The sequence below is a fragment of the Dunckerocampus dactyliophorus genome, chromosome 9 (assembly GCF_027744805.1).
Source record: "Dunckerocampus dactyliophorus isolate RoL2022-P2 chromosome 9, RoL_Ddac_1.1, whole genome shotgun sequence".
Classification (NCBI taxonomy): domain Eukaryota; kingdom Metazoa; phylum Chordata; class Actinopteri; order Syngnathiformes; family Syngnathidae; genus Dunckerocampus; species Dunckerocampus dactyliophorus.
In genome coordinates, this window is record NC_072827.1 from 27,367,016 (window position 1) to 27,388,821 (window position 21,806).

A 21,806-nucleotide genomic window follows, 5' to 3' on the forward strand; every position below is an offset into this window, starting at 1 on the left:
ACAGCAGAGCAGCAGTCATGATGCTAATTTTAAGATAATGATGATCATTGAAGCAGAGTCATCAAACACCTGTCCAGCACATAAGAAATATAATATCCTTTTTCATTTAAAATCGACTACTTGTTATTTCACTAATATTCAAAGGGGTTTTTATTCTCTTTTTTTGTCATTGATTTTGTTATAAAAAATCATTTTTCAAAACCAAGCCTTGAAAAAGATGGGTCGTATTATAATCAGGGTCAATACGGTGTCTGTTTTTTTTTTTTATTGGTTTCCATGTCTTCTTATTTAGATGACCTCCCCAGGAAGAAAAGTTCCCACATCTACAAGCCCCCAACCCCAGAGATGTTAGCTTATCTGGACTTCAGTGTTTCCACCACAGGCATCTTGGCAGGAGTCAAGGTGAGCTGAGAAATAGCCAAATTGCCTTCACGACTGTTTTATAGTTGGTTGGATGACCTCAATGTCCTGCCTGATGTACGTCATTTGATCTCTCGTAGATGTCTCACGCAGCCACCAGTGCCTTGTGTCGCTCCATCAAACTGCAGTGTGAGCTCTACCCTTCTCGGCAGATAGCCATCTGTCTGGACCCGTACTGCGGCCTGGGCTTTGCACTCTGGTGCCTGTGCAGGTCAGTCACTGACATCAATAGCAAACAATTTTGAGTGGGTCATGAGCAAAGTTTCATGGGCATCTATTTGGAAAGGCATGTGTTGGAAACAGCCAACACTTGGGCATTCAGTACTGATGTTTGTAGGATGTCCAATGACAAAGAGTAAAAATTAAAATGTGGATTTCGTACATTAAATTGAGAATTTTTTTTTTTACAAGATTTTACATTGATTTGTGCTCTGAATACAGAAATATATTTTACTGTATATAATTTTGCTTTACTCCTCTGTCAATAATGTTCTCCAGATACACATTTCATGTGTAATTATTAGGGGTGTCACGAGACAAGACGATACACGAGATTGGGTTTACGAGAAAGAGACAAGACGGTATTTTAACATTACATTTAAGAAAACTACAATGAAGAAATATATGACAATGCATTGCAATCTACTCATTTAATTTCCACTACGTTACACTCTTCCGCATTCTGTGTGTATGCTTGCAGCCCCGCCTCCACCCACAAAGAGACTGTTTCACTGACAAAAGGGCTGACTCCACTCATGCCGTACTTTTTTTTTTTTTTAATTGGTTTATTTGACAGGGACAATGTACGTTAAACAGCATTGCTGCAAACGCACCAGAATTAGCCAAAAGGCAATTTTTCATCTGTTGCTGTATTGGGTTGCTGTTTACACCAAGACAGTGTTTATTTTGGACCTATGTTTAAGTGAAAATGTCTCTCAAAGTGGAAGTTTGTGAAAATGACATGCAAATACAGTCATAAAAACTGCATTGTGTAAATGGAATGTGAAGTGTACATCACCGTCAAAACAGTGATGGTGGAACATGGCGCTGTAGCAATAAAATAATGGTGCAGACGAGGAATATCTTGTTAAAGTCCACTTGTATTGGGGCCAATTTCAGCAGATTGGCTGAGGTCTGCACTTGACTTAGTGTGGTTCTTTTTTTTAAATTTTATTTATTTAGCCATTCCACATTTGTATACAGTATATTTGCCGTTTCAGTGTGTACTCAGGGCACCAGTCCATCCTGGTTCCCCCTCTGGAGCTGGAGACCAATGTGTCACTGTGGCTGGCGGCAGTCAGTCAGTACAAAGTGAGGGTCACCTTCTGCTCCTATTCAGTCATGGAGATGTGCACCAAAGGCCTAGGTTCACAGACTGAGGCACTGCGGGTGAGTGGGCGTTTTCCGCTTATGGTAAGAATTGTTGCTCTCATTTTAAATGTTGCCTTTCTCCTCCACAGCTGCGCAACGTGAACCTGTCATGTGTGCGCACGTGCATGGTGGTGGCAGAGGAGAGGCCTCGCATAGCACTGACGCAATCCTTCTCCAAGATCTTCAAGGACTTGGGGTTGTCGGCGCGGGCCGTCAGCACTACATTCGGCTGCAGGGTGAATGTAGCCATTTGTTTGCAGGTAAGATCCATCAGAGGCGACTATATGACATGGTTGTTTCTTTCAGGACTAAACTGGAGGCTCATGTTGGGAGGATGTGGTTTGATGGAGCCCCTTGTCATCCATGTTTCAAATATATACACTCACTGGCCACAACATTAGGTTCACCTGCACAATATAATTACATCCAGTACAGGAGTTCCATCAAAAATTGTGCCTTTTTCAAAGATAATAAACTCTCAGTGGGCCATGTTTGTTTGTACCGTTTGTTCCTGGGCTGTGGTACGAGGGAAAAGAATAATTTCAGTGTGTATCTGTGTATTTTTTCACATTATTTACAGTAATTGTTGTAATCTGTCTGACCATGTCAATCCAACATGAGCATGATTCATGAATAAGTATTTTTGATACAGCTCTTGTATTGGATTGGATAACAGGTAGTGCGGGTGTACCTAATGTTGTGACCTGTGTCTGTCTACCCTGTACCTGTGATTGTTTTGGAGAGCTTAGGGTGATTTCTCCCTTGGACTGCGAGTTTCTGGTGATTTTTATGTGCATGTGTTGTGTGTGCATGTGTGTCCACATGTACATACATAAAACTGTGTCTTTATTTATGTGTCTCGTCAGTCCAACAGGTTAGGGAAACTGGCTGAGCAGGTACTGTCAGACAAGAGTGGCCGTTTGCTCTTTTCGGGGCTGTTGCTGCGTCTGCAAGCTTGTATGTGGTCATTTGTCTTCATGTGTTTGATTTTTCTTTCATGGTTTGTTTCCTTCTGACAAGCTTCAGCTCCATCGTGCAACAAACCATGCAGCCAAGTTTTGTATTTGTTTTGTATTGGCTGAATCTCTTGTGTGCTGCACTGCTTTACATTGGAGCGAGAACTCAGTGCATGGCTGTTGAGGACGCTTTCTAATGTAAAATGTGCACTGTTCATCACACAGTGCGATACACACGCTTACAGGGAGGCTATACCAGCTACAGTATGTGTTTGTTAATGTGCAATTCTTATACAGTGGAACCTTGGAGGTCAAACACAATTGCTGGTGTGATTTATTTTTTTAAAATTTTTAAACCATTTTTTTCAATAGGAAATAACAGAAATAAAAATGATCTCTAGGGATCAACTTGGGATGTCCCGATCCACATTTTTTTGCTTCCGATTCGATTAAATTTTTGTTATAGTCTTGCCTATCCAGTCCGATTCAGTACCGATCATTTAAATAAATAAATAAATAAACAAACAAATAAATAAATAATAGTATATAATAGTCTTTTGTTCCAAGCATGAATTTGTGGAATTGAATATCGTTATGAAAATAGCTCTTGAAAGCATTAAAAATAATGCAAGCCAAGTATTGCTGAATTTACTTTTTTATTACACAGCATGACCAACAATATAGTTTGCCTTTTGTAACAAACCTCAGTGAGTCAGGTCCCTAATCCAATAAAAGATCCAATAAAAGTCCATTCATCCATTTTCTTCCACTTATTCGGGTCCAGGTCATGGGGGCAGCAGACTTAGTAGGGAAGTCCTGACTAATCATTTGACCTCCAATGAGGTACACTGACGTCTCGTGGTTTGAAATTTTGTGCGACTCTAGAGATGTATTTCCACTTAAAGATTTTGTGCATATTCCAGAAAGTTTGACTTCTGGGATATTTGACTGTTGAGGTTCCACTGTGTCTTCACAAAATGCAGCGACTTCCTTATTTATATTTATTTATTTTTTAAACCTGCAGAGTCAGAATTTAATTGCGGTACTCATGAGGAAATTGTACACACATTTTTGGCGTTTTGGTTGCCCAAACATCATTGAAACAAATGTTTGACAATATTGTCTGGTGCAGGTCATGGCATTGCTGGCTTTTGGGTTGTGACATTCTCTGGGTTTAATCTTGGCGATGCAGCGCTGAATGATTCCTCAGCTTTGTGCTGGCGCAAACATACAATTTGACTCCATGTGTGTTGGCTTTGACCTTGCGTTTGGCTGCCCGCTGTACACCCCCCACCCTCCTTTACAACAGTAACAAAGACAAATGACAAAGCTAAAATAATCAATATCAAACTGAACTGGGATGTTAGACTCGATCATATAGACTCCTGCTGCATGGCGGAACTGTGGGCATTCCAATGAAACAAATGTTCCGTCAGTTTTCCAATTCTTGTGACAGAGTCATTTGTTGGTTTTGTATTTGTATTTAGTAGCTAATGAAACATTTTTTAGGCAAGGAAACCTTATTTGATCGCTTAAAATTAAGTCTAACTAACTAGTCTGACTATATAACGTAGTAAAACCATGGGATATATCCCAGCCAATCAGCAAAGACCAGTTAATAAGGCATTGGAACTAACTAAATACAATTATGATGAGAATTTTTGAAATAAATAACATAATATTGTATAAAGTAGTAAAGCTATGTGTTTTTATCCTAGCCAATTAGATGAAAATAATTTTTAAAAGGTATAGTTTAAAAAAATAAAAATAAAAATACGATATGCTGACATGATAAATGATGTACACATTTAATCATTTCAATTATTGAAAAAATGCACGTAATCCAAACCAAGTGATTTCTTCTAGCCAGTCAGGAAAGACAGGTAATCAACATAAGTTTAACATATGTAACAATAATTTTACAAATTTGAAAAGTAACTTATGTAGCAGAAAGAAATTATCGCACTTTAATAGAATTTTCTGGGGTTACAAATTGCAATAAGTGCCTGATAAAATGTTTATGTCAACTTGAAACAGTTTATAGTCAGTTGTTGTGTCTTTGTTGTTCCTCAGGGCACAGCGGGACCGGACCCCACGACAGTTTACGTGGACATGAGGGCTCTACGACATGACAGGTGGGCCTGATGGTGCTTTTTGGATTATGAGACTGTTGTGCAACTTTTCCTCATTTTCATACAGTTTTGCCTTTTACTTTTACTTCTCTCCAGGGTTCGCCTGGTTGAGAGGGGGTCCCCACACAGTTTACCACTGATGGAGTCGGGCAAGGTATAGCCTCAAACACTATAAACACTATCAACATGATACATAGAACTCATTCTTTATTCAAATGATGTACTTTCATTGTAGATCCTTCCTGGAGTCAAGGTGATTATTGCCAACACAGAGACTAAAGGACCCTTGGGAGACTCTCATCTTGGAGAGGTGAGCTGCAAATTAGATTTTTCACCAACATTAAGTCCTGTTCCCCTTGTGATGTATATTTTCAATGCTTATGAGCTACTTAAATTAAACTTTTAACCTTCCTGCTTTCTCATTGATCTATCTTACCTACCGTAGATCTGGGTGAGCAGTCCTCACAATGCTACAGGATACTACACCGTCTATGGAGAGGAGGCGCTGCATGCCGACCACTTTAACACCAAGCTCAGCTTCGGGGACACTCATACAGTGTGGGCGAGGACGGGGTACCTGGGCTTCCTGCGGCGCACCGAGCTGACTGATGCCAGTGGAGGTGAGCACACTTCTTAATCAAGACCTTAATAGGACAAGAAGTGCACAAAGCCAGGTCGATTAAGGAGTGACTGTACAGGTTTGGTGTGGAAAAAATGGAACAGGGACTGTGACTCCAAATTCATACTGACATATACTTCATTGTCTCTTTAGCTATATTGTACTTTATTAAAAAAAAAAAAAAAAAACTATATTATATATATTGTACTCAGAAGCCAGCCTTATTATGGTGCAACGACTTCAATTTCCTGTTCTATGGTCATCATTGCACTTTTTGTCTTTGTCTTCTTTGGTGGCATCCCCCAAAATTTTTTTTTTAAATGACACAAGTTAAAAATTTTTGAATAAGGGGACTCCTGTTGTATGGAGGATCTTTGACAAAGGCAGTGGCAGACTTAGCAATCTGGGGGCCTGCTCACTGTGGTAGCCCTGGCCTGTGCTGGTTGGGGGCCACCTACTGGTTGATTGCCTACTTTGCCTTAATGGTAGGTCCGCCCATGGACAAAGAATGTACACCGGAACTCGGTATCGTAATGGCACCGGTGCAGACATCAACGGTAGTAAACAGGCAGGAAAAAAAAGTAGCTATTAGTGCCTCATTTTGGTGCTAAATGAATGCAGACTCAGCCGCCTGCAATGATTGCTTGAAGGTGCAAGTAATGTCTTGTAAGTAATGTAGCACCCAGACAGATGCACACTCTATAAATAAACTTGCCTTGCACACAGAGTGTGAGGCTCTTTTTAAAGTTTATTGCCGACCTTAACACACGAACAGCAGTGCTCCGTTCCAACACCAAAGACTTATTTTGCCGTAGAGTTCCACAACTGTTTTAAAAGTACCGATTTGGCAACACTATCAGATAATATGTAAAAGATACCCAACCCTATCTTTGACTAGCATTTTCTCAGTAGGTCCTTAAAAGCAGAAGAGCAACCCTGTCATATAGAGGATCTTTGACTAGTGTTAATATAGTCGGAGATGCTCGATATTGGCTTTTTTTTTTTTATACCAATATTAATATTGTCCAGTACTTAATTTCTAATACCGATATAGACAAAAGCTCTTGCCTTCAAACTAATATCAGTTGACATCATGTGTACTCAATGAACACATGATCACATGTCATCGTTCTCGTGTAGAGCTGTCTACGTGGCAACGACAACCCGGTGTTTTCAGATTTTCCCACTCTGGAAGCCGGTTCAGGTCACCCAGAATGCCGTTTCCGTGTGGATGAGAGGCTGAAACGATGAAATACTTCACCGTTTTCACCTGAAAACATTTCCGTGTCGATAGCCCCTTAGAAGCGGCTCTTTGAAGTGAATGACGGGAGCCGGTTCTTTGAAGTGAACCGGGCGTTTTTTTTTTGTTGGTTTTTTTTTTTTTGTTTTTTTTTTTTGTTAAAGCTGCATGTGATTGGTCAAAATGTGTGGTAGGGGAGAGAGGGGTTACATACACAAGCAAGCTGGAAAGGTCAGGAAAGCCAGCGGCAGGAAGCAAAAGTTTGTGTTTGTTGTTGCTGTGTGGAGCATGACATCATCACTTGCGTGAGGATATAATTGTCGAAAAAACAGTACCTGATATGAACCAATGCCTCATTTTTATGCCAATATCGACCAGTAATAAATCAGACATCCCTAAATATCGTGATTCTGTTTTCATTTATGTGTATGTGTGTGCATTTATGTCAGAGCGCCATGACGCCCTCTACGTGGTGGGCTCTGTTGACGAAACCCTGGAGCTGAGGGGGATGAGGTATCACCCCATTGACATTGAGACCTCCGTCATCCGCTCTCACAAGAGCATAGCTGAATGGTGAGGTTCTAATCACCAAAACACACTCGTTTGTCCATTCCCTCCACTTGAGCAACTTTGCTGTATGTCTCATTAGTGCTGTGTTCACTTGGACCAACTTGCTGGTGGTGGTGGTGGAGCTGGAAGGGTCTGAGCAAGAGGCCCTGGACCTCGTGGCCCTGGTAACCAACGTGGTTCTGGAGGAACACTACCTGATTGTGGGAGTGGTGGTGGTGGTGGACCCTGGCGTCATCCCCATTAACTCTAGAGGGGAGAAGCAGCGTATGCACCTGAGGGACGGCTTCCTGGCTGACCAACTGGACCCCATATATGTGGCGTACAACATGTGAGAACCTGTGCGAACAAGGACAAACTATAATTACTTGCCTGGAAGATCCATCTTGATTTGTACAGTCCAGAATGTTTTTCTTTTTTTTTTTTTTTTTTTTTTTTTGGTCTGCTTTTGCTTGGGAATTGACCCAAGTAGCTCATGATGTGTCCCAATCATGCATGTGTTTGTTTTTGTAGTTCTATCCATCAGGTAGCTTCATTTGACTACATTTTCATTGGGCAATTAATTATTTTAAAAATGTTTTTAATGGGAGAATCTATCTCAGAATGTTCTGAACGCCTGTTTCCATGACAGTTGTTTTTTTTTTTTATTGAACACAATAATGCTTGCTGCCCATAGTGGAGGTCTGCATGGATATAGCTCAACTTCTCATAGCTGATAATTGAGACTAAATCAGCAGCGCCTCTGCTGGTTGCAGCCAATTCGTGCCCTCCCGTTTGCTTCAGTTGCTTCAAGATGCAGTGATTGACTACAAGCATCAGCACAAGTCTCCATTGGATTATTCCTCCCCATCCTTATTAGAAACGGCTGCCACTCCAGTTCTGTAATATATTTTTTGTGTGCCCTTTTGTATGTGCTCACAATGCAAAACGACTGATGTAATGTTGACGTGTTGCCCAGATGGAGAGGACTATGCCTTAAGTCTCTTTATTTTCCAGATGCCTGCTCTAGTTTTAACATAATTTTGGCAAGTGCAGCCATTTGCACCCAGTAGTGTCAGCATTCATGAGCCTCAGTCAGCCATTTTAAACAAACACTCCCATCTTCATTACTCCTTAATGCCAACTGTGATGAATGTGTGTTTGACAGTGGAAGGCAGGTGTTTTCAGTGCCATGAGGTCAATTGATAACCATATTGCATGTGCCTCCCATCTTATCATAAGGACTCACCGTGACTTCATGTTGCTTCTTTGCCTCAGAAAAAAGCCTTCAGCATGCTGCAAGGATATACAGCTTTGATGCAATAGGAGACGGCAGGACGCAAAGACTGAATCTGCTACATATGTGATATATATATTTATCCCTCACAAACAGTCTGAAATGAAGTCAGATGTGGATTGCAGGGAATGGACACACAAAAGTTGTTTTTTTTTATATAGAATGAATGAGCGAAAGCAAACAAGAAGCGGAGGACCGTCCTCTGGAGCAAACTTGTGTTGTTAGAACATGTGGAAATACATTTGTCTGATATATGGTAAGTTGTTGTTATTTTCATAACATGTTTTCTTAATGAATAAAGTAATGATTTTAACTTAAAATGCTTGTGTGCATCACAATCCAGACAATTTCGAGCCGGCGCAGTTTAATCAGAAAAATAAGGCTGAAAAGTACTTCAATTGTACTTCAATTGTCAGTGTACTTCACAATGGTGTTTGAATGTGGATGTGAATGAATGTTTGGTGGCAGCCAGGTTTCCATCAGACTACCCCAGGGCAGCTGTGGTTCCAAATGTAGATGACCACCACCAGTGTACGACAGAGGAGTGAATGAATAATGTGTTCACTTCATTGTGAAGCGCTTCGGGTGTCTTGAAAAGCGCTGTAAAATCTAATCTGTTATTATATTCTTATTATTAATTGCTTGCATCCAGCTTTGCTGCCAGTGACGACCACAGGGGGGCTGTAGTGTTTCATGAGTGTTGCCAAGCACAGGTTAGTCATAAAGATGTGTAGCTGCTTAAACAACAGCCCTGATGCTCGAGAAAAAGCATTATTTTGAAAATAAAGAACAAATTGATTGATACCAATGTTTTCGACCCTACAGCCGACTTTCATGACAAAATGTCTAAATTGACTAACTTTCAACGCAAATGTTTTTAACTCAATTGTTCTTTGTTCTTTTTACACTAGGTACCACCTCAAAAATATTTTGTTTCGCAGATGCCATCACAGTTTAGTTTTCAATATGCATCTCGTACTCCTTCCTGAGTACCACTACAAGGCACCCACGCACACTAGTGTGGAGCACGTGTGTATTGAGAACGTATATTATTCAGTTATGTGAATGTCCAAAGATGGTTTTGATGTCATGCTACATAATCTTAAGCATTATATATACGATGCATGATCTGTTTCTGCTGATGATTGACCATTCAGTTTTCAGAGGAACTAATCTACTGTATTACACGTGCGTGTTTGTTATCCCCCAGCCACTAGATGGCGCTATAGCACAGCTTTGATTTGGTCACGTGACTTTGTTTGCCTTTGTGGTGCCGCCGAAGGAATTGTCATTTCCGCGTCACGCTTGAGAGCTTCTTCAAGGTATGTAAGCGCTTGTTTAAAGCCACATAGGACGTGAATATATTTTTTAAGCGTAGCGCGCTGCTCTTGTTTGTGTTTAGGTGAGCGTTTTTTTTATGTGTTCTGGTCTCCTCGATTGATTAGCCGACATATGAGCTAAAGTATTGTTCTTGTTCTATCTCCGTCTGTTCATTTAGGTACACATTCACGATATCATGAAATCCAATCCAAGAACTTTAGGCCTTTACGGAGGTAATAATGCTCAGTATTGAGGTCTGAACTGAACAATGTAAACTTTATGGTTTTCAGTGGTGGAGCTAGAAGGGCACTGCAGTATCAGTTTGACCCTCCCAAACAATTAGTGCATTTATACACCACCGAAAACAACCTGTGTAAAATAAGCAGGTTAGAAAGCTAAGGACACAATAACAGACGTATCTCTTCACTATTGTTATTGTGTATGTACATGTCATAAATATTTGAATTGTCTTTTGGTCAAGCAAGGCAAAGAGGAGATTACATAGACTGTACTGTAACAAAATAAGATGCAAAACAGACACTTTAATGTTTTAACAATAACATGCCCCCAGAGCTTGTTTACAACAACCAAACATGAGAAAAATGTTATCATCTCTCACGTTTTTCTTCCACTTTTGAGCGAAGAGGTGCTCAAGAGGTGTCTTTAAAAAATGGGTTGTCATGTCTTCATGAAGGAAGAATCTCCTTCCTAAATGGGCATGACCCGCCCGTAGCTAGATGAGCTGGCCCAGTGTACATGCCCACCACTTCAGACAACAGCTTTGTTAAAAAAAAAAAGGCTTCACTACACGTCTTGTAGTAAGATGTAAGTTGGATCATTTTGTTTTTCTTCAATGAATAGGCTAACTCGGTATAACGTTGTTGTTAAAATGTGAGTGCAATGTTAGCTTCGTAGCTCACAAAACTAAACTTAAAGGGATAGCTCTGATTTTTTTGACATGAAGTTCGAGCAACATGCTTTCAAAAGAGTACTACATTTGCATGATAAAAATGGCTCCTCGGAAAAAATCAGACCTCACACATCGCTCGGCGTTATACTCGTTTCCCTGCGTGCTGTCTCCTGTCCATTCATCATATGTGATTAAGACGCTCGCATCTTCTTCTGCTGTGGAACACACACGTAAACAAGATGGGCACGGCGCTCTTTGGCGGCCATCTTGTTTACTAAGCGAAGCTACGTTCCTTATCATGGAAATACGACAAGAACCTGACTGCTGGTGGGGATGTCATATAACTTCATGTCAAAAAATCTGAACTATCCCTTTAATGTTTGTGTCCTCCCGTCCCACTCCTTAATGTTACGTTGTTGTATTTGATATATGACGTCTATAATGTTGGACAAGTGCAGAGTTAGCATGTAGCGCTTCTTGGAGCCGCACACACGGTCGGAGACAGACGTGAATAAACGCAGCTCTTTAGCATTAAAGCTACAGACACACAAAACAGCGTAAATTTCATGCCTTTACTTGAGTTAATCATGTTTTTAATCAAATCATGCTGTTTTGTGGTTGAATATTGCCTATTGTTTGTCAAAAAATATGCATACTTAAGCTAATTTGACCTATATTCGGACTAAATTAAGCATTTGCACAGTTAGCTAAAATGCAAATGTAAGGCATTCTCAAGACGACTTCAAATGATTTGTAGTGTTCTACACTGCTCACTAGGTGTCAGTAATGTTACTGTGATATTCGGTGAGACACACAAGCACCAGACTTGATCGCCGGAACACCAGGTTTTTTTGCAGGTTTGAATTATCTCACAGCAGGCACAATAATTCCTATTAAAAAGACGGGCTAATGTTACGGCTGTTACTGTTATTGTGGCGTAACTCGCACGGCGCTGCCTCCCGGTCTTAGTGAAGCTGTGTTCGCCATCTGTCATCCATCGCTCCCACGCCGCTCGCAACTTCACTTTGTTTACACCGATGTCCGGCGGTTGGAGTTCCTTCGTCAAGGCTCCCGGAATGATGGCAAGCTCCGAGTTCATTACGGCTCATTTCAATTTTGCCAAAAAGCATCTTGGTGATCCCTAAGACCTTTGGGGAAATACGAGACAAAAGTTGAACTTTTTGGAAGCTGTGTGTCCCGTTACATCTGGCATAAAAGTAATGCCGTATTTCAGAAAAACAGCAGTAAAGTGGTGCTGTGTTGTCATTGACTAATATTTAAGTTTGTTTCGTGATCTTAAACATTGAAGTGTGACAAACGTGCAAAAAAATAAGAAATCAGGAAGTGGGCAAACACTTTTTCACACCACTGTGTTTGTTCATGTCTCACAAAAGGATTGTGGATGATGGGCAACATTCCAAAGAAAGTGCAGTATTCCTTTAAATGAAAGCGTCTTATTTGCTTGCTGTGGTTGTAGACGTCACCATGCAGGAGAAAAGTAGTCCAGAAGGTCAGCAGCAGTGCTCAGAGTGTGGATCCAGCTTCAGCCTGCCGCAGTCGGACGAAACCAAACAGACGGACGAAGCCAACAGCTCGTCCAGATGTCCGTCTTGCCGAGTCGCCCCAGGCCTCATCAACGGTCAGCAGGCCCAGAAGGTCATCCGCTTGGACCCTCACAGCTGCTCTGTGTGCAACAAAACCTTCATCTCCTCGGCCCACTTGACCGTTCACCTGGCCTCCCACAACAAGGAGAGGAGGTTCAGGTGCAACACGTGTGGGAAGTACTTCCACCAGCCCTCCCACCTTGTTGCCCATGAGGCCATCCACAGCGGCGACAGGCCCTTTAAGTGCCCCGAGTGCGGCAAGGCGTTCGGCCGGGCCTCGCATCTTAAGACGCACCGGCGGCTCCACACGGGCGAGAAGCCCTACAAGTGTTCTTGCTGCGATAAGGCCTTCGCGCAGAAGTCGGGGCTCCTCTCGCACGTCCGCCTTCACACCGGCGAGCGTGTCTACAGGTGTGAGGAATGCGGCGCCGCTTTCAGCTCTCTGCCACTTCTGCTCTCGCACAAGGCCGAGGAGGCCACTCGGCAGGGAAAACCGCCGCACGCGCCTCGTCCTGACGGCACTGCCAGCGATATTAAGTGCGGCGTCTGCTGCCGCACCTTCATACGCTCCTCCTACATCAGACTGCAGGTGCACCTGGAGAAGGGGCTGCGGCCTTACCACTGCAAAGTGTGCAACAAGACCTTCATCAAGATGGATACCTTCATCACCCACTGTGATAAACACCTGAAGCAGAAAGGGGAAAAGAGCGATGAAGAGAGCGTGGTGAAACCTCCAATGTTCATCCCACTGTCCAAGCCCACGCCGCCGGAGGCCGCTGAGCCTTTGTCTTCCACTGACGTCACTACACGCTCCAAGGCCAAATCCAAAAGCTAAACATGATCAAGATGCTCAAAAGTGTGTAAAGTTGGGCATACTGTACACTACGGTTTTTTCAAGTGATTTTATTTTGAATTCCAACTCTGCTCAAATATGCTGTTCTCTGCTGTTCCCCTGGAGTCCTGCAGGTGTCATTAGCACCTGTTTCAAACTTTTTTCAGCTGTCAAAAGTTCTCAAGAAGAAGCCATCTACGCTAGCTATGAATTGTATCCCTCACACTGAAAACGGCAAAGCCGGTGGGTTTCCTGTTTTATGTCCAAACCATTAAGATGTCCTCAGAGGTCATTCAGTCACACATTTGGCATTCATAATTAACATCATCTGCCTCCCCAGAAATGGTTTATTTGTTTCAGACATGTTCAACAAGTGTACAGTAAGGCATTATTGTATGTCGTACCAACGTTTTCCACATGTTGACACAAGATTTCGTTTGCTTACATTTTGTCAAATGTAAATGTTTACATTTTGTTCACTTCCTGTGTAAAGAAAAATGGCAGTAAGCAAATAGGTGTTAAAAAAACGACCCTATGTAGCTTGTGCAGTGTTAGGAAAAGGAAGGATTAAATGAAAAAAACAAAATTAAGAAAAGTCAAGCAAGGGCATTAAGGAGGAGCATGTAAGTGCTGGACGAAATCCAGTTTGTATTTTTTGGGGTATAAAATTAAGTAATAACTTATTGATGATGATCTCTGAATGAGCTGTATTGCTTTATACTGTTGAATCTGGCATCATTTATGTCGTTATTGAATTGTTCATGTGGATTGTCCTTCCTTGTACTTCCTGCTGCATCGTGTTACCGAGTTGTCTTTTTATCCTTGTTGTCGAGATGATGTCATATTTAATATTTGGCCAGTTCCTTGACATCCTGAACAAGTACTTTGGATTCCTCCGGCCCTCCAATCAACTTGATGTATGTTTTGCAGTTAGCACTCCAAGTGCCTTCAGTTTCCCCTGCTTCCTTAAGTTGTTTGCTTTCTTGGCAATGTCAGTGTTGGGTTTTGTCAGATGCTTTTATGAAAATTTTGTTTCCGCTGTAAACAAGCCGATCTTTCAAAACTACTTGTACCTGCATTTTACGTACCAGTGATTACTAATTAATGGCGTACAGTACGGTACAGAAAGAGGCAGCCGCATACGTCTGAGCACCGTTGGTAATGTGATTTTAGCCTCCTGTTCATCCATTTTGCACGGTTGCAGTGAGGGAAGAAAGGCAGAGATGGGAAAATGCAGGTGGAACTTTGCAAGATGACTGCTTTACAAAGGGTCTTGCCACTTGTCATCTCCAGCTAAAATGACTTAACTGTATATCAGAGGTGTCCAAAGTGCGGCCCGCAGCACATTCTAAAAATGTAATTTAACAAGGAAACGCACAAAAAAGAAACAGCAGCAGCAAAAATGAGAAAATCAATCAAAAGTCTGAATATTAACAGAAGAGTTGCAATCTAGCAAGCAAAAAAAGCCATAATTTTACAAGAATAAAATAATAGTATGAGGAAAAATGTCATTTTAGTTGCATGAAGTTGATATATTAAAAGTCATTTTTGGAAACTTAGGGGAAAATTTATAATGTAGGAATAAATTGAAAATATTAGGAGGAGAAAATATATAAGAAGAAAGGAAAATTATACAAAAAAAAAAATCAACATCAGAAATGGAAAACTAAGAGAAATTTTAGTCAAAATATTTAGAGAAAAATTTGTTTTCTAATGAGAAAAAGTTGCAATTTTACGAGAAACTGGTAATATGAGGAAAAATACCATTTTAGGAACAATGTTGAAATAAAAAATACATTATTTTTTTAAAAGATAAAAAATATTATGGGAATAAATTTAGAATTACAAGAAGAAAATTTACAAGAGGAAAGCTGAAATGAAATCGTTGGAAAATAATAAAACAGCTGTAATATTTCGGGAATAAAGTCATAATCGAATGAAGAACAAAAGTCATAATTTTACAAGAATAAGCTTGTATTATTATGGAAAAAACGTCATTTTTAGTAGGATCTCACCTACTGTATACTACAAAGGTGAAAGGCAGCTTTTCTTGAGCTACAGTACATATAGCTTCTTAGCATATCTCTACAGTATGTGTTGGTTGGCAAAGTATCAAAGTGGCCCCTGCATCCTTTCATTTTTCAGGATGTGGCCCTCGCTGGGAAGAGTTTGGACACCCCTGCTGTATATCGTACTGTATAAGGAAACCAAGTAGCAACACGGTAAAGTATAAGCATTCTGATCTGAGCATTATTAGCTTTGGAAAGGCTGGCTTGATTATATTCAGCCTAAAAAAATGCTGGGTCTTCTCGTGTCCAGTACTGGCCAGTGTTATGGAGGTTTGATCCAAATGTCCCTATGTGAACAAAAGACTTGTGAAATAAAGTGTGCAATTTTGTGTAAATAATACATGTGAAATAAACGTAAATACAACCAAACCCTTCTTTTGTAAGCCTTTAAAGGCTGGTGTCTATGTAACGCCACAGTTGTCTAAAAAGTGTTCTGCAAATTGAGCATTTCGTTTTCAGTGAAGCGACTGTTTTCTACGTCCCAGCAATCCTTTTTTTCCACTACTGCTACTTTGGTCATCAAAGGGTGAGTCGTTTTTTTTTTTTTTTTTTACATTTGTATTTTATACTTGTATTATGAAGTTATATGTACATATCCACAGTATATTCATTTTCACTGGGCCTGTTTAAGGTGTCAGGTGACCTGGTGTCTATCCCGGTCAGTGACGTGCAGTTACTCGAGTCGAATCAGAGCGCCTACCAGCTTTTGTTTGTCAGCATGTCACCAATAAAACAATGTTGCACAAACATTTCTTACACACCCTGACTTTCTCCAGCTCGTGTAATGTCTTTCATGTAAGGGTGACATCATTATTCTTGCTACTCAGACGATAAAATACATAGAAATGTCATATGCAAGGCACTGCCGCTTCGACCCGAGGGATGCTTGTCACTACCGTCCTTCCATAGAGATAGATGTTTTTTCCATAGACGTTTTTTGACAGCTGAAGAGTGTCACAAGTGAAATGCAAGACATTTTATGCTCTGCTGAGTGAAGGAATGAATTTAACTACCAAGTGGAGTGTTATATACATACCCAAGCTCACCATGAAGTGACCACACCTTTACAACCAAGTATCAAAACGTTTCTTGGAAAAGAATAGGGTGCATGTGCTTCATATTCAGATAAAAGGAAAGAACACAAATGTTTTTCAGTGAATAACAAATACATAAATGGGGCTAAGACTTATTTGAAAACAATTTGAAGATATTTTTAATCACAGTGAATTATTGTCTTCTTTTATCCACTTAATCACCAGCCATAAACCTCAACACATCCGGCACATTCACACCTATGGACAATTGAGTGTCTCCAATTCACCCAACATACATGTTTTTGGGATGTAGGAGTACACCTACACGAGCACAGGGAGAACATACGGGCCGATATTTGAACCTAGATCCATCTGCGTCACTGGTAAGACTGCACACTTGAATTTATCTGAGAGACCATTGAAGTGATTCAGGAAGTGCTGCTGTTTTGGTTAGCATCGGACTTGCCAAGAGCTCAGTTGTTGACTCTTTGTCCATGTGTACGGCGAAAAGGAGGCTTACTGCTTATTCATTTCAAATGGAAGATGCACAACATCTATTTAAGACAACAGTATACAGTGGTTCGCTTTTTATGCTTTTATGGCACTTGTGAACTGTTGAATATTACTTAAAACACCAACTGTACACTCAATCGCTTTAACTGAGCGTAAAGTGGAATTCCTCCATGACCTCCCGCCCTCCTGCGTCTGTGTTGGAGCAGATGGTGAGAAGCTGTCACCTCCACATAGGGAAGGTCTTGCTCCCGGCCTAAGGAGCAAAAGACAAATGATGCACATCAGCCTATGAGTCTCACCATTAGCCTCGCTGTCAGAAAATGAATAACACTGTAGGTTAGCTTAATTTGCCTGGCAGGAGGCCGCCTCCTTCACGCGGCTGCTGATGTCCCAGTGCAAGGTGACGGTCATGTGCCGCCTCCAGACGGGGTTCCTGCGCAGAATGATGCTTCCGCGAATGCTGTCGCCAGCATGAGCAATAATAGGCTCGTCAAGCATGAACAGCGTCTGCTTCCAGTGTGTTGGCCTGGAGAGTAAAAAACAAATCATAAATACATCCATCCATTTTCTATACCGCTTCATCCTCATTAGGGTCGCGGGGGCATGCTGGAGCCTATCCCAGCTGACTTCGGGGAAAATGTGCCACAAAAGTCAAACATGATCATAGTGTGTTTATCTTTTCCTCGGCACCACAGAAGGCTACCAGTGATGTCAGAGGAAAAGTGTGATGATAACCATAGAACAGGAAATGTACCAATTTAATATAAACACACAAGTTCATTCTTTCCAGTAATAGCTATAAAACACCACTTGGTGGCAGTATTGCTCTGAAAGCAACCTCTATTTTTACTGTATTGACTTTTATTATACAGTGGTTAACGTTCTCTTTACACATGTTGATTGTTTTGAAATTTGAGCGACTTCAATGTCAACCAGCACTGTGTTTGATTTATGGAATGTTCTGATCTCCTGTTTCCATGCCAGTGTTGTACTGAGCAGAAGAATGCTAATAATGGAAGGGCTGCCGTAGCATGAAGGTAGTTTCTCCTATGACGTCATGTTATTCTTTGAGCAGACGAGTTAAGACTGAATCAACAGTGCCCCTGCTGGTTACAGCCAAGTAGTGCACTCAATGAATAGAATAAACGGTATACATATACTTGTAGATGAATGACTTATACTCAGCATTAGGACCGGTGTTGAGCTCTACTGGTGCGCCCCCTTCTACCAGGCTCTTGAAACAAACGCTGAACCAGGCGGTGAAGCCGTGAAAAAGGCCCGATTTTTCCAGGCAAAACTGAAACTGACCCCGCATTTCCTGATGAAACAGAAATGCCTCGTTATGACGTAAAACACCTTGTCGCCCTAAGAATTATATACACATCGACAGTACAATTTACCTCCAGGTCTGCCACCTGCAGCGCGTACATGTCCAAGCGGATGACATCCTGAGGGGAGGCGAGACAGTCATCCGGCTCCATGACGTGGCTGAACTTGGGTTTGGCAAAGAACTCCTGCAGTGCGAGAGGTCTGCAGGGACAGACAGCACGGCGTCATTCATGCAAAATATGTTGTATGCTGAGTGAGCATCTAAAGCGGGGGCGTCCAAACTTTTTCCACCGAGTGTCACATACTGAAAGATGAAAGGCTAGAAGGGCCACACATGTAAAGCAACACATGTACAGTATACGGTATATATATAGTATAGCATCAATTACCTTGTGGTTGTGCCCATTAGTGTGCACAGTAGCACTCAATAACATCATCACATCTCACCTTTATGCTTTCCCACAGAATATCAGCATTTGGGACCAAATATGAGGTGAAATTAAAACGGAAAAACACAGTATAATAGTCTAATCTGTGCGCCATAGAAGAAAGTGAGATGGTGCGTTCAAGGTCTGTCGAAAAAAGTGGGGCAGGTTGCCACTTGCAACAAACAACATAAATATTTTTTTAAGAGAATAATGGTTGATATATAATAATTGATATCACTTTACATCAAATTTGATGTCATTAATAAATTCTTATTTTTTGTAAGTGTTTTTGTTCATCATTGTGCTTAATATGCTAATACCTATACGTAATAAATATATAAGTGGCCCCTCACCTCCTTTGATTTTTCAGTATGCGGCTCCCGGTGGAAAAAGTTAGGACACATCTGCTCTCGACCCACAATACAAGATCACTTGTCTCTTTCATGCTGGTTTTATGGGAATAAATATTCTGGTAAATACGATAACTCCACAAAACAGTACTTGTTATGATGATCGCTAATTTCGATTTCCATTATTTGCGTCTTACTGAAGAGGGGTAAAGTCCAGGCCGTAGGTCTTCTCCCAGAAGGCCATTTTCTCTGCATAGTAGCTGTGGGCCCGACATGGCACCAGGGTGAGGGTTGCAGAGGAGGGCCACATGGTGCCACCTTCCCTCAGCCAGCGGTCCCTTGCCAGCAGGACGGACTCCACCATGTACTCAAACTAGACCACAAAGTAATGTGATTGGGTCTCAATCGCAACAAAATTGTACAGCATCTCACCGAAGTGAACATTGTACACCCCTCACGTTGTGCTTCTTCAGCAAGGCACTTGTCACCTGAGAGGTGTACTGCAGCTCGTTATCACGTTGGAAAACTGGTTTCCCAAAGGAGGGGATCACCTCCGTTTCAGGATGTCACAGCACATGTTGGAATTCATGTATTTCCTCAATGAACCGTCGCTCTCCAGTGCCGGCAGCACTCACGCAACCCCAGGCCATGACGCTGCTACCACCATGCCTGACTGGAGGCAAGACACAATTATCTTGCTACTCATTTGTTCTGTCAGCTACTTACACAATAACGGCTGTGCGTTTACTCATTTTCAGTCGATAGTCAGTCTGTACTGCTGTACAAGCTGAACACTGACTACTCAAAAGTATATCCAAGCATCAATACTTTAGTATTGTCCATTGAGAAGATGTCATCTCATACAAATGCTTGCTGAAATGTGAGAGGTGCACCTCCATTCTTACCAGTAGACAGTTTCCCATCCACTCCGACACCAGAATGTCTACCTGCTCAGGTAGTTGGACCGCCTCTGCTCGCCCCTGGAGCACCGTGACCACCTCTTCACATGCGTTCTGCTTCACCAGCTCCCTGGTGTACTCGGCCATGGAGCTGGCCTCCACGGCATACACCTGCAACACCACAGACGGACCCGCCTCACTGTGTGTCTGAAGAGTGGAGGTGCCCCTTTAAAGCGCTCATGTACCGCTGCCGGTTGGGCCAGCTTAGCACAGAACAGGCTCACGATGCCCGTCCCGCAGCCGAGGTCCAACACCACCTTCTTCTGGAGGGAAGCACTGTTGCTGACGATGACCTGCCTGTACGCCTCTGTGCGGGTCTTGTCTGACAACATCTCCAAGTGGAGCCTCTGGTGTTGGAAAGAAATGGCAGTTATTGCAAAGAAACATGCTCAGAAATGCATCTATCAACTAAAGGCCAACCAGTGTTCCATAACTGCCAAAGTACTCCTCATCCTGCCATGGGTCCTCCACCTCCTGCTCCTCTGCAGCATCCCCCTGGAGGAGGTGGCTGGCAGGGACGTAACCGTTGACCCCTCTGAGCTCCGCCCACCACCACTCTGAGGAGGGTTTGGCATGGACAATCAGTCGGTCGCCTCTGCTGACACTCAGCTGTGCAATAAAGTAAACACCAACATCAAATACCTCTTGCGTTTACTCATTGACTATATTTTCAAATGCAGTAATATCGTTGGCTCTTTTTTTTTTTACCCCTACAAGACAAAAAACAAGTGATGCCACTAGGTGGTGTCATTGCATTAACTATGATCCCAATACATTTTTTCCCATGCTAATTTATCCTAATGTACCGGTAAAATCATATACTCATAATGATGGAACACATTATAAATAAATGCATAGTTGTAAAATGTATTGAAATGCTGTGTTGACCCAAATACAGCACAGTTTAAGACAGTATTTCTTTCCCACAGAAAAAGGCAGAGCAAGCCAGGTGTAGATATTGATACATGATATTTATCCGCATGAAAGGCTGAGCTTTTCTTTCTGCCACTCACACAGTCCAGTCCACTCGGGTCAAGTGTCTCAAATTAAGTAAGCAAACAACAGAGCAGGAGTTCTAATGGTAAATTTAAGATGAATCAACAACTGTTGAGCAGCTAAGTAATATTACTTTTTATTAAGTTATATTGCAGAAGTTACCAGCTGTTTTGCTTAAAACGAGTACTGCAAAATAGGGTCATCTTATATTGGGATCAATAAGGTAATTAGTTACTATAGTACCATTTAGTAAAATAACACTTTACATACGGCATTTGATATTTGCATTATTATAAAATGCTTTTTATGCAAATAAATCCTCTAAAATAGATGATCTACCTCTGATAAATGCCTGGTACTCTGCAGAAGAGTAAACTTTCGGGCAACTGTTGATTCGTACGCATGTTATCTCCAATATAACATAATAAAGAGGACAGATAGATAGATATTTCACTGATTTATTTTCAATGAATAATAAGCAGAAATATCTAAATCATTGTTTCCAACCTGATCGCTGCCATTTCCAGTAAAGCTGCACAGAGCAACATACTCCTCGGGAGGCTCTTCGTCCTCCATCTTCTGCATACGCAATGGCAACGGATTCATTAAATAATGTCGATTAAAACGCACTTAAAAGATCAATTTTATCAACTGTGTCGTAATGTCCCTCGGTAAAGGTAGAGCCAAGTTCGTCTGAGCAACTTCTGATGCAACATGATGGGGGGAAAACCTACTTTTCAACTAGCAAGAAGCACACATTTTGAGCACTTCCTGTTTTATGACGTCATTTTGATGCATTCAATGACGGCAGGAAATATAGAACCTACTAGGAAAGTGTGTCAAAATCTTTAATAATGAATGAATTTGGACTTATCTGTTGA

General features: G+C 41.6%; 3 protein-coding genes across 13 annotated transcripts in view; 2 read left to right on the plus strand and 1 right to left on the minus strand.

The window, feature by feature from the left end:
- Positions 1–9,229, plus strand: part of dip2a (disco-interacting protein 2 homolog A) — an 84,863-nt gene extending 75,634 nt beyond the window's left edge. For 2 of the 9 annotated variants that reach the window (XM_054786731.1, XM_054786732.1), the window contains exons 30-40: positions 293–402; positions 501–631; positions 1,641–1,809; positions 1,881–2,051; positions 2,658–2,687; positions 4,821–4,882; positions 4,976–5,033; positions 5,115–5,189; positions 5,325–5,499; positions 7,188–7,311; positions 7,388–9,229. In XM_054786731.1, coding sequence (XP_054642706.1) covers positions 293–402; positions 501–631; positions 1,641–1,809; positions 1,881–2,051; positions 2,658–2,687; positions 4,821–4,882; positions 4,976–5,033; positions 5,115–5,189; positions 5,325–5,499; positions 7,188–7,311; positions 7,388–7,640 — 1,358 coding nt within the window. In that variant the 3' untranslated portion in view covers positions 7,641–9,229. Of the gene's footprint in view, positions 1–292; positions 403–500; positions 632–1,640; positions 1,810–1,880; positions 2,052–2,097; positions 2,749–4,820; positions 4,883–4,975; positions 5,034–5,114; positions 5,190–5,324; positions 5,500–7,187; positions 7,312–7,387 lie in introns of those variants that run through there. The other 7 variants (XM_054786733.1, XM_054786735.1, XM_054786734.1 and 4 more) reach the window with 6 other exon arrangements.
- A 615-nt stretch (positions 9,230–9,844) lies between these two features.
- Positions 9,845–16,170, plus strand: LOC129187947 (zinc finger protein 239-like). 3 transcript variants are annotated; one of them, XM_054787797.1, is made up of 3 exons: positions 9,957–9,983; positions 10,080–10,134; positions 12,289–16,170. In XM_054787797.1, the coding sequence occupies exons 2-3, from the start codon at positions 10,098–10,100 to the stop codon at positions 13,248–13,250; spliced, it is 999 nt and encodes a 332-aa protein (XP_054643772.1). In that variant the 5' UTR covers positions 9,957–9,983; positions 10,080–10,097; the 3' UTR covers positions 13,251–16,170. The 3 variants fall into 3 exon arrangements, with proteins under 3 accessions (XP_054643773.1, XP_054643772.1, XP_054643774.1); XM_054787798.1 differs by lacking the exons at positions 9,957–9,983; positions 10,080–10,134 and adding an exon at positions 9,845–9,903; XM_054787799.1 differs by lacking the exons at positions 9,957–9,983; positions 10,080–10,134 and adding an exon at positions 10,626–10,726.
- A 332-nt stretch (positions 16,171–16,502) lies between these two features.
- On the minus strand, positions 16,503–21,681 carry prmt2 (protein arginine methyltransferase 2). Its single transcript, XM_054787796.1, has 9 exons — positions 21,433–21,681; positions 20,350–20,538; positions 20,115–20,276; positions 19,876–20,040; positions 19,168–19,343; positions 18,264–18,393; positions 18,045–18,181; positions 17,215–17,389; positions 16,503–17,116 (listed from the first exon to the last, which is right to left on the minus strand). The coding sequence occupies exons 1-9, from the start codon at positions 21,529–21,531 to the stop codon at positions 17,084–17,086; spliced, it is 1,266 nt and encodes a 421-aa protein (XP_054643771.1). The 5' UTR covers positions 21,532–21,681; the 3' UTR covers positions 16,503–17,083.
- Positions 21,682–21,806: the final 125 nt, after the last annotated feature.

Excerpts from the sequence above, each read along its gene's own strand:
- prmt2 (XM_054787796.1), bottom strand. The coding sequence starts at position 21,531 with ATGAATCCGTTGCCATTGCGTATGCAGAAGATGGAGGACGAAGAGCCT. Across the intron at positions 19,344-19,875 it reads GGATGGGAAACTGTCTACTG|TTTGAGTACATGGTGGAGTC; the intron begins GTAAGAATGGAG and ends TTTGTGGTCTAG. Across the intron at positions 17,390-18,044 it reads AACACCGGTCCTAATGCTGA|GCCAACACACTGGAAGCAGA; the intron begins GTATAAGTCATT and ends TTTACTCTCCAG.
- LOC129187947 (XM_054787797.1), top strand. The coding sequence starts at position 10,098 with ATGAAATCCAATCCAAGAACTTTAGGCCTTTACGGAG. Across the intron at positions 10,135-12,288 it reads AACTTTAGGCCTTTACGGAG|ACGTCACCATGCAGGAGAAA; the intron begins GTAATAATGCTC and ends CTGTGGTTGTAG.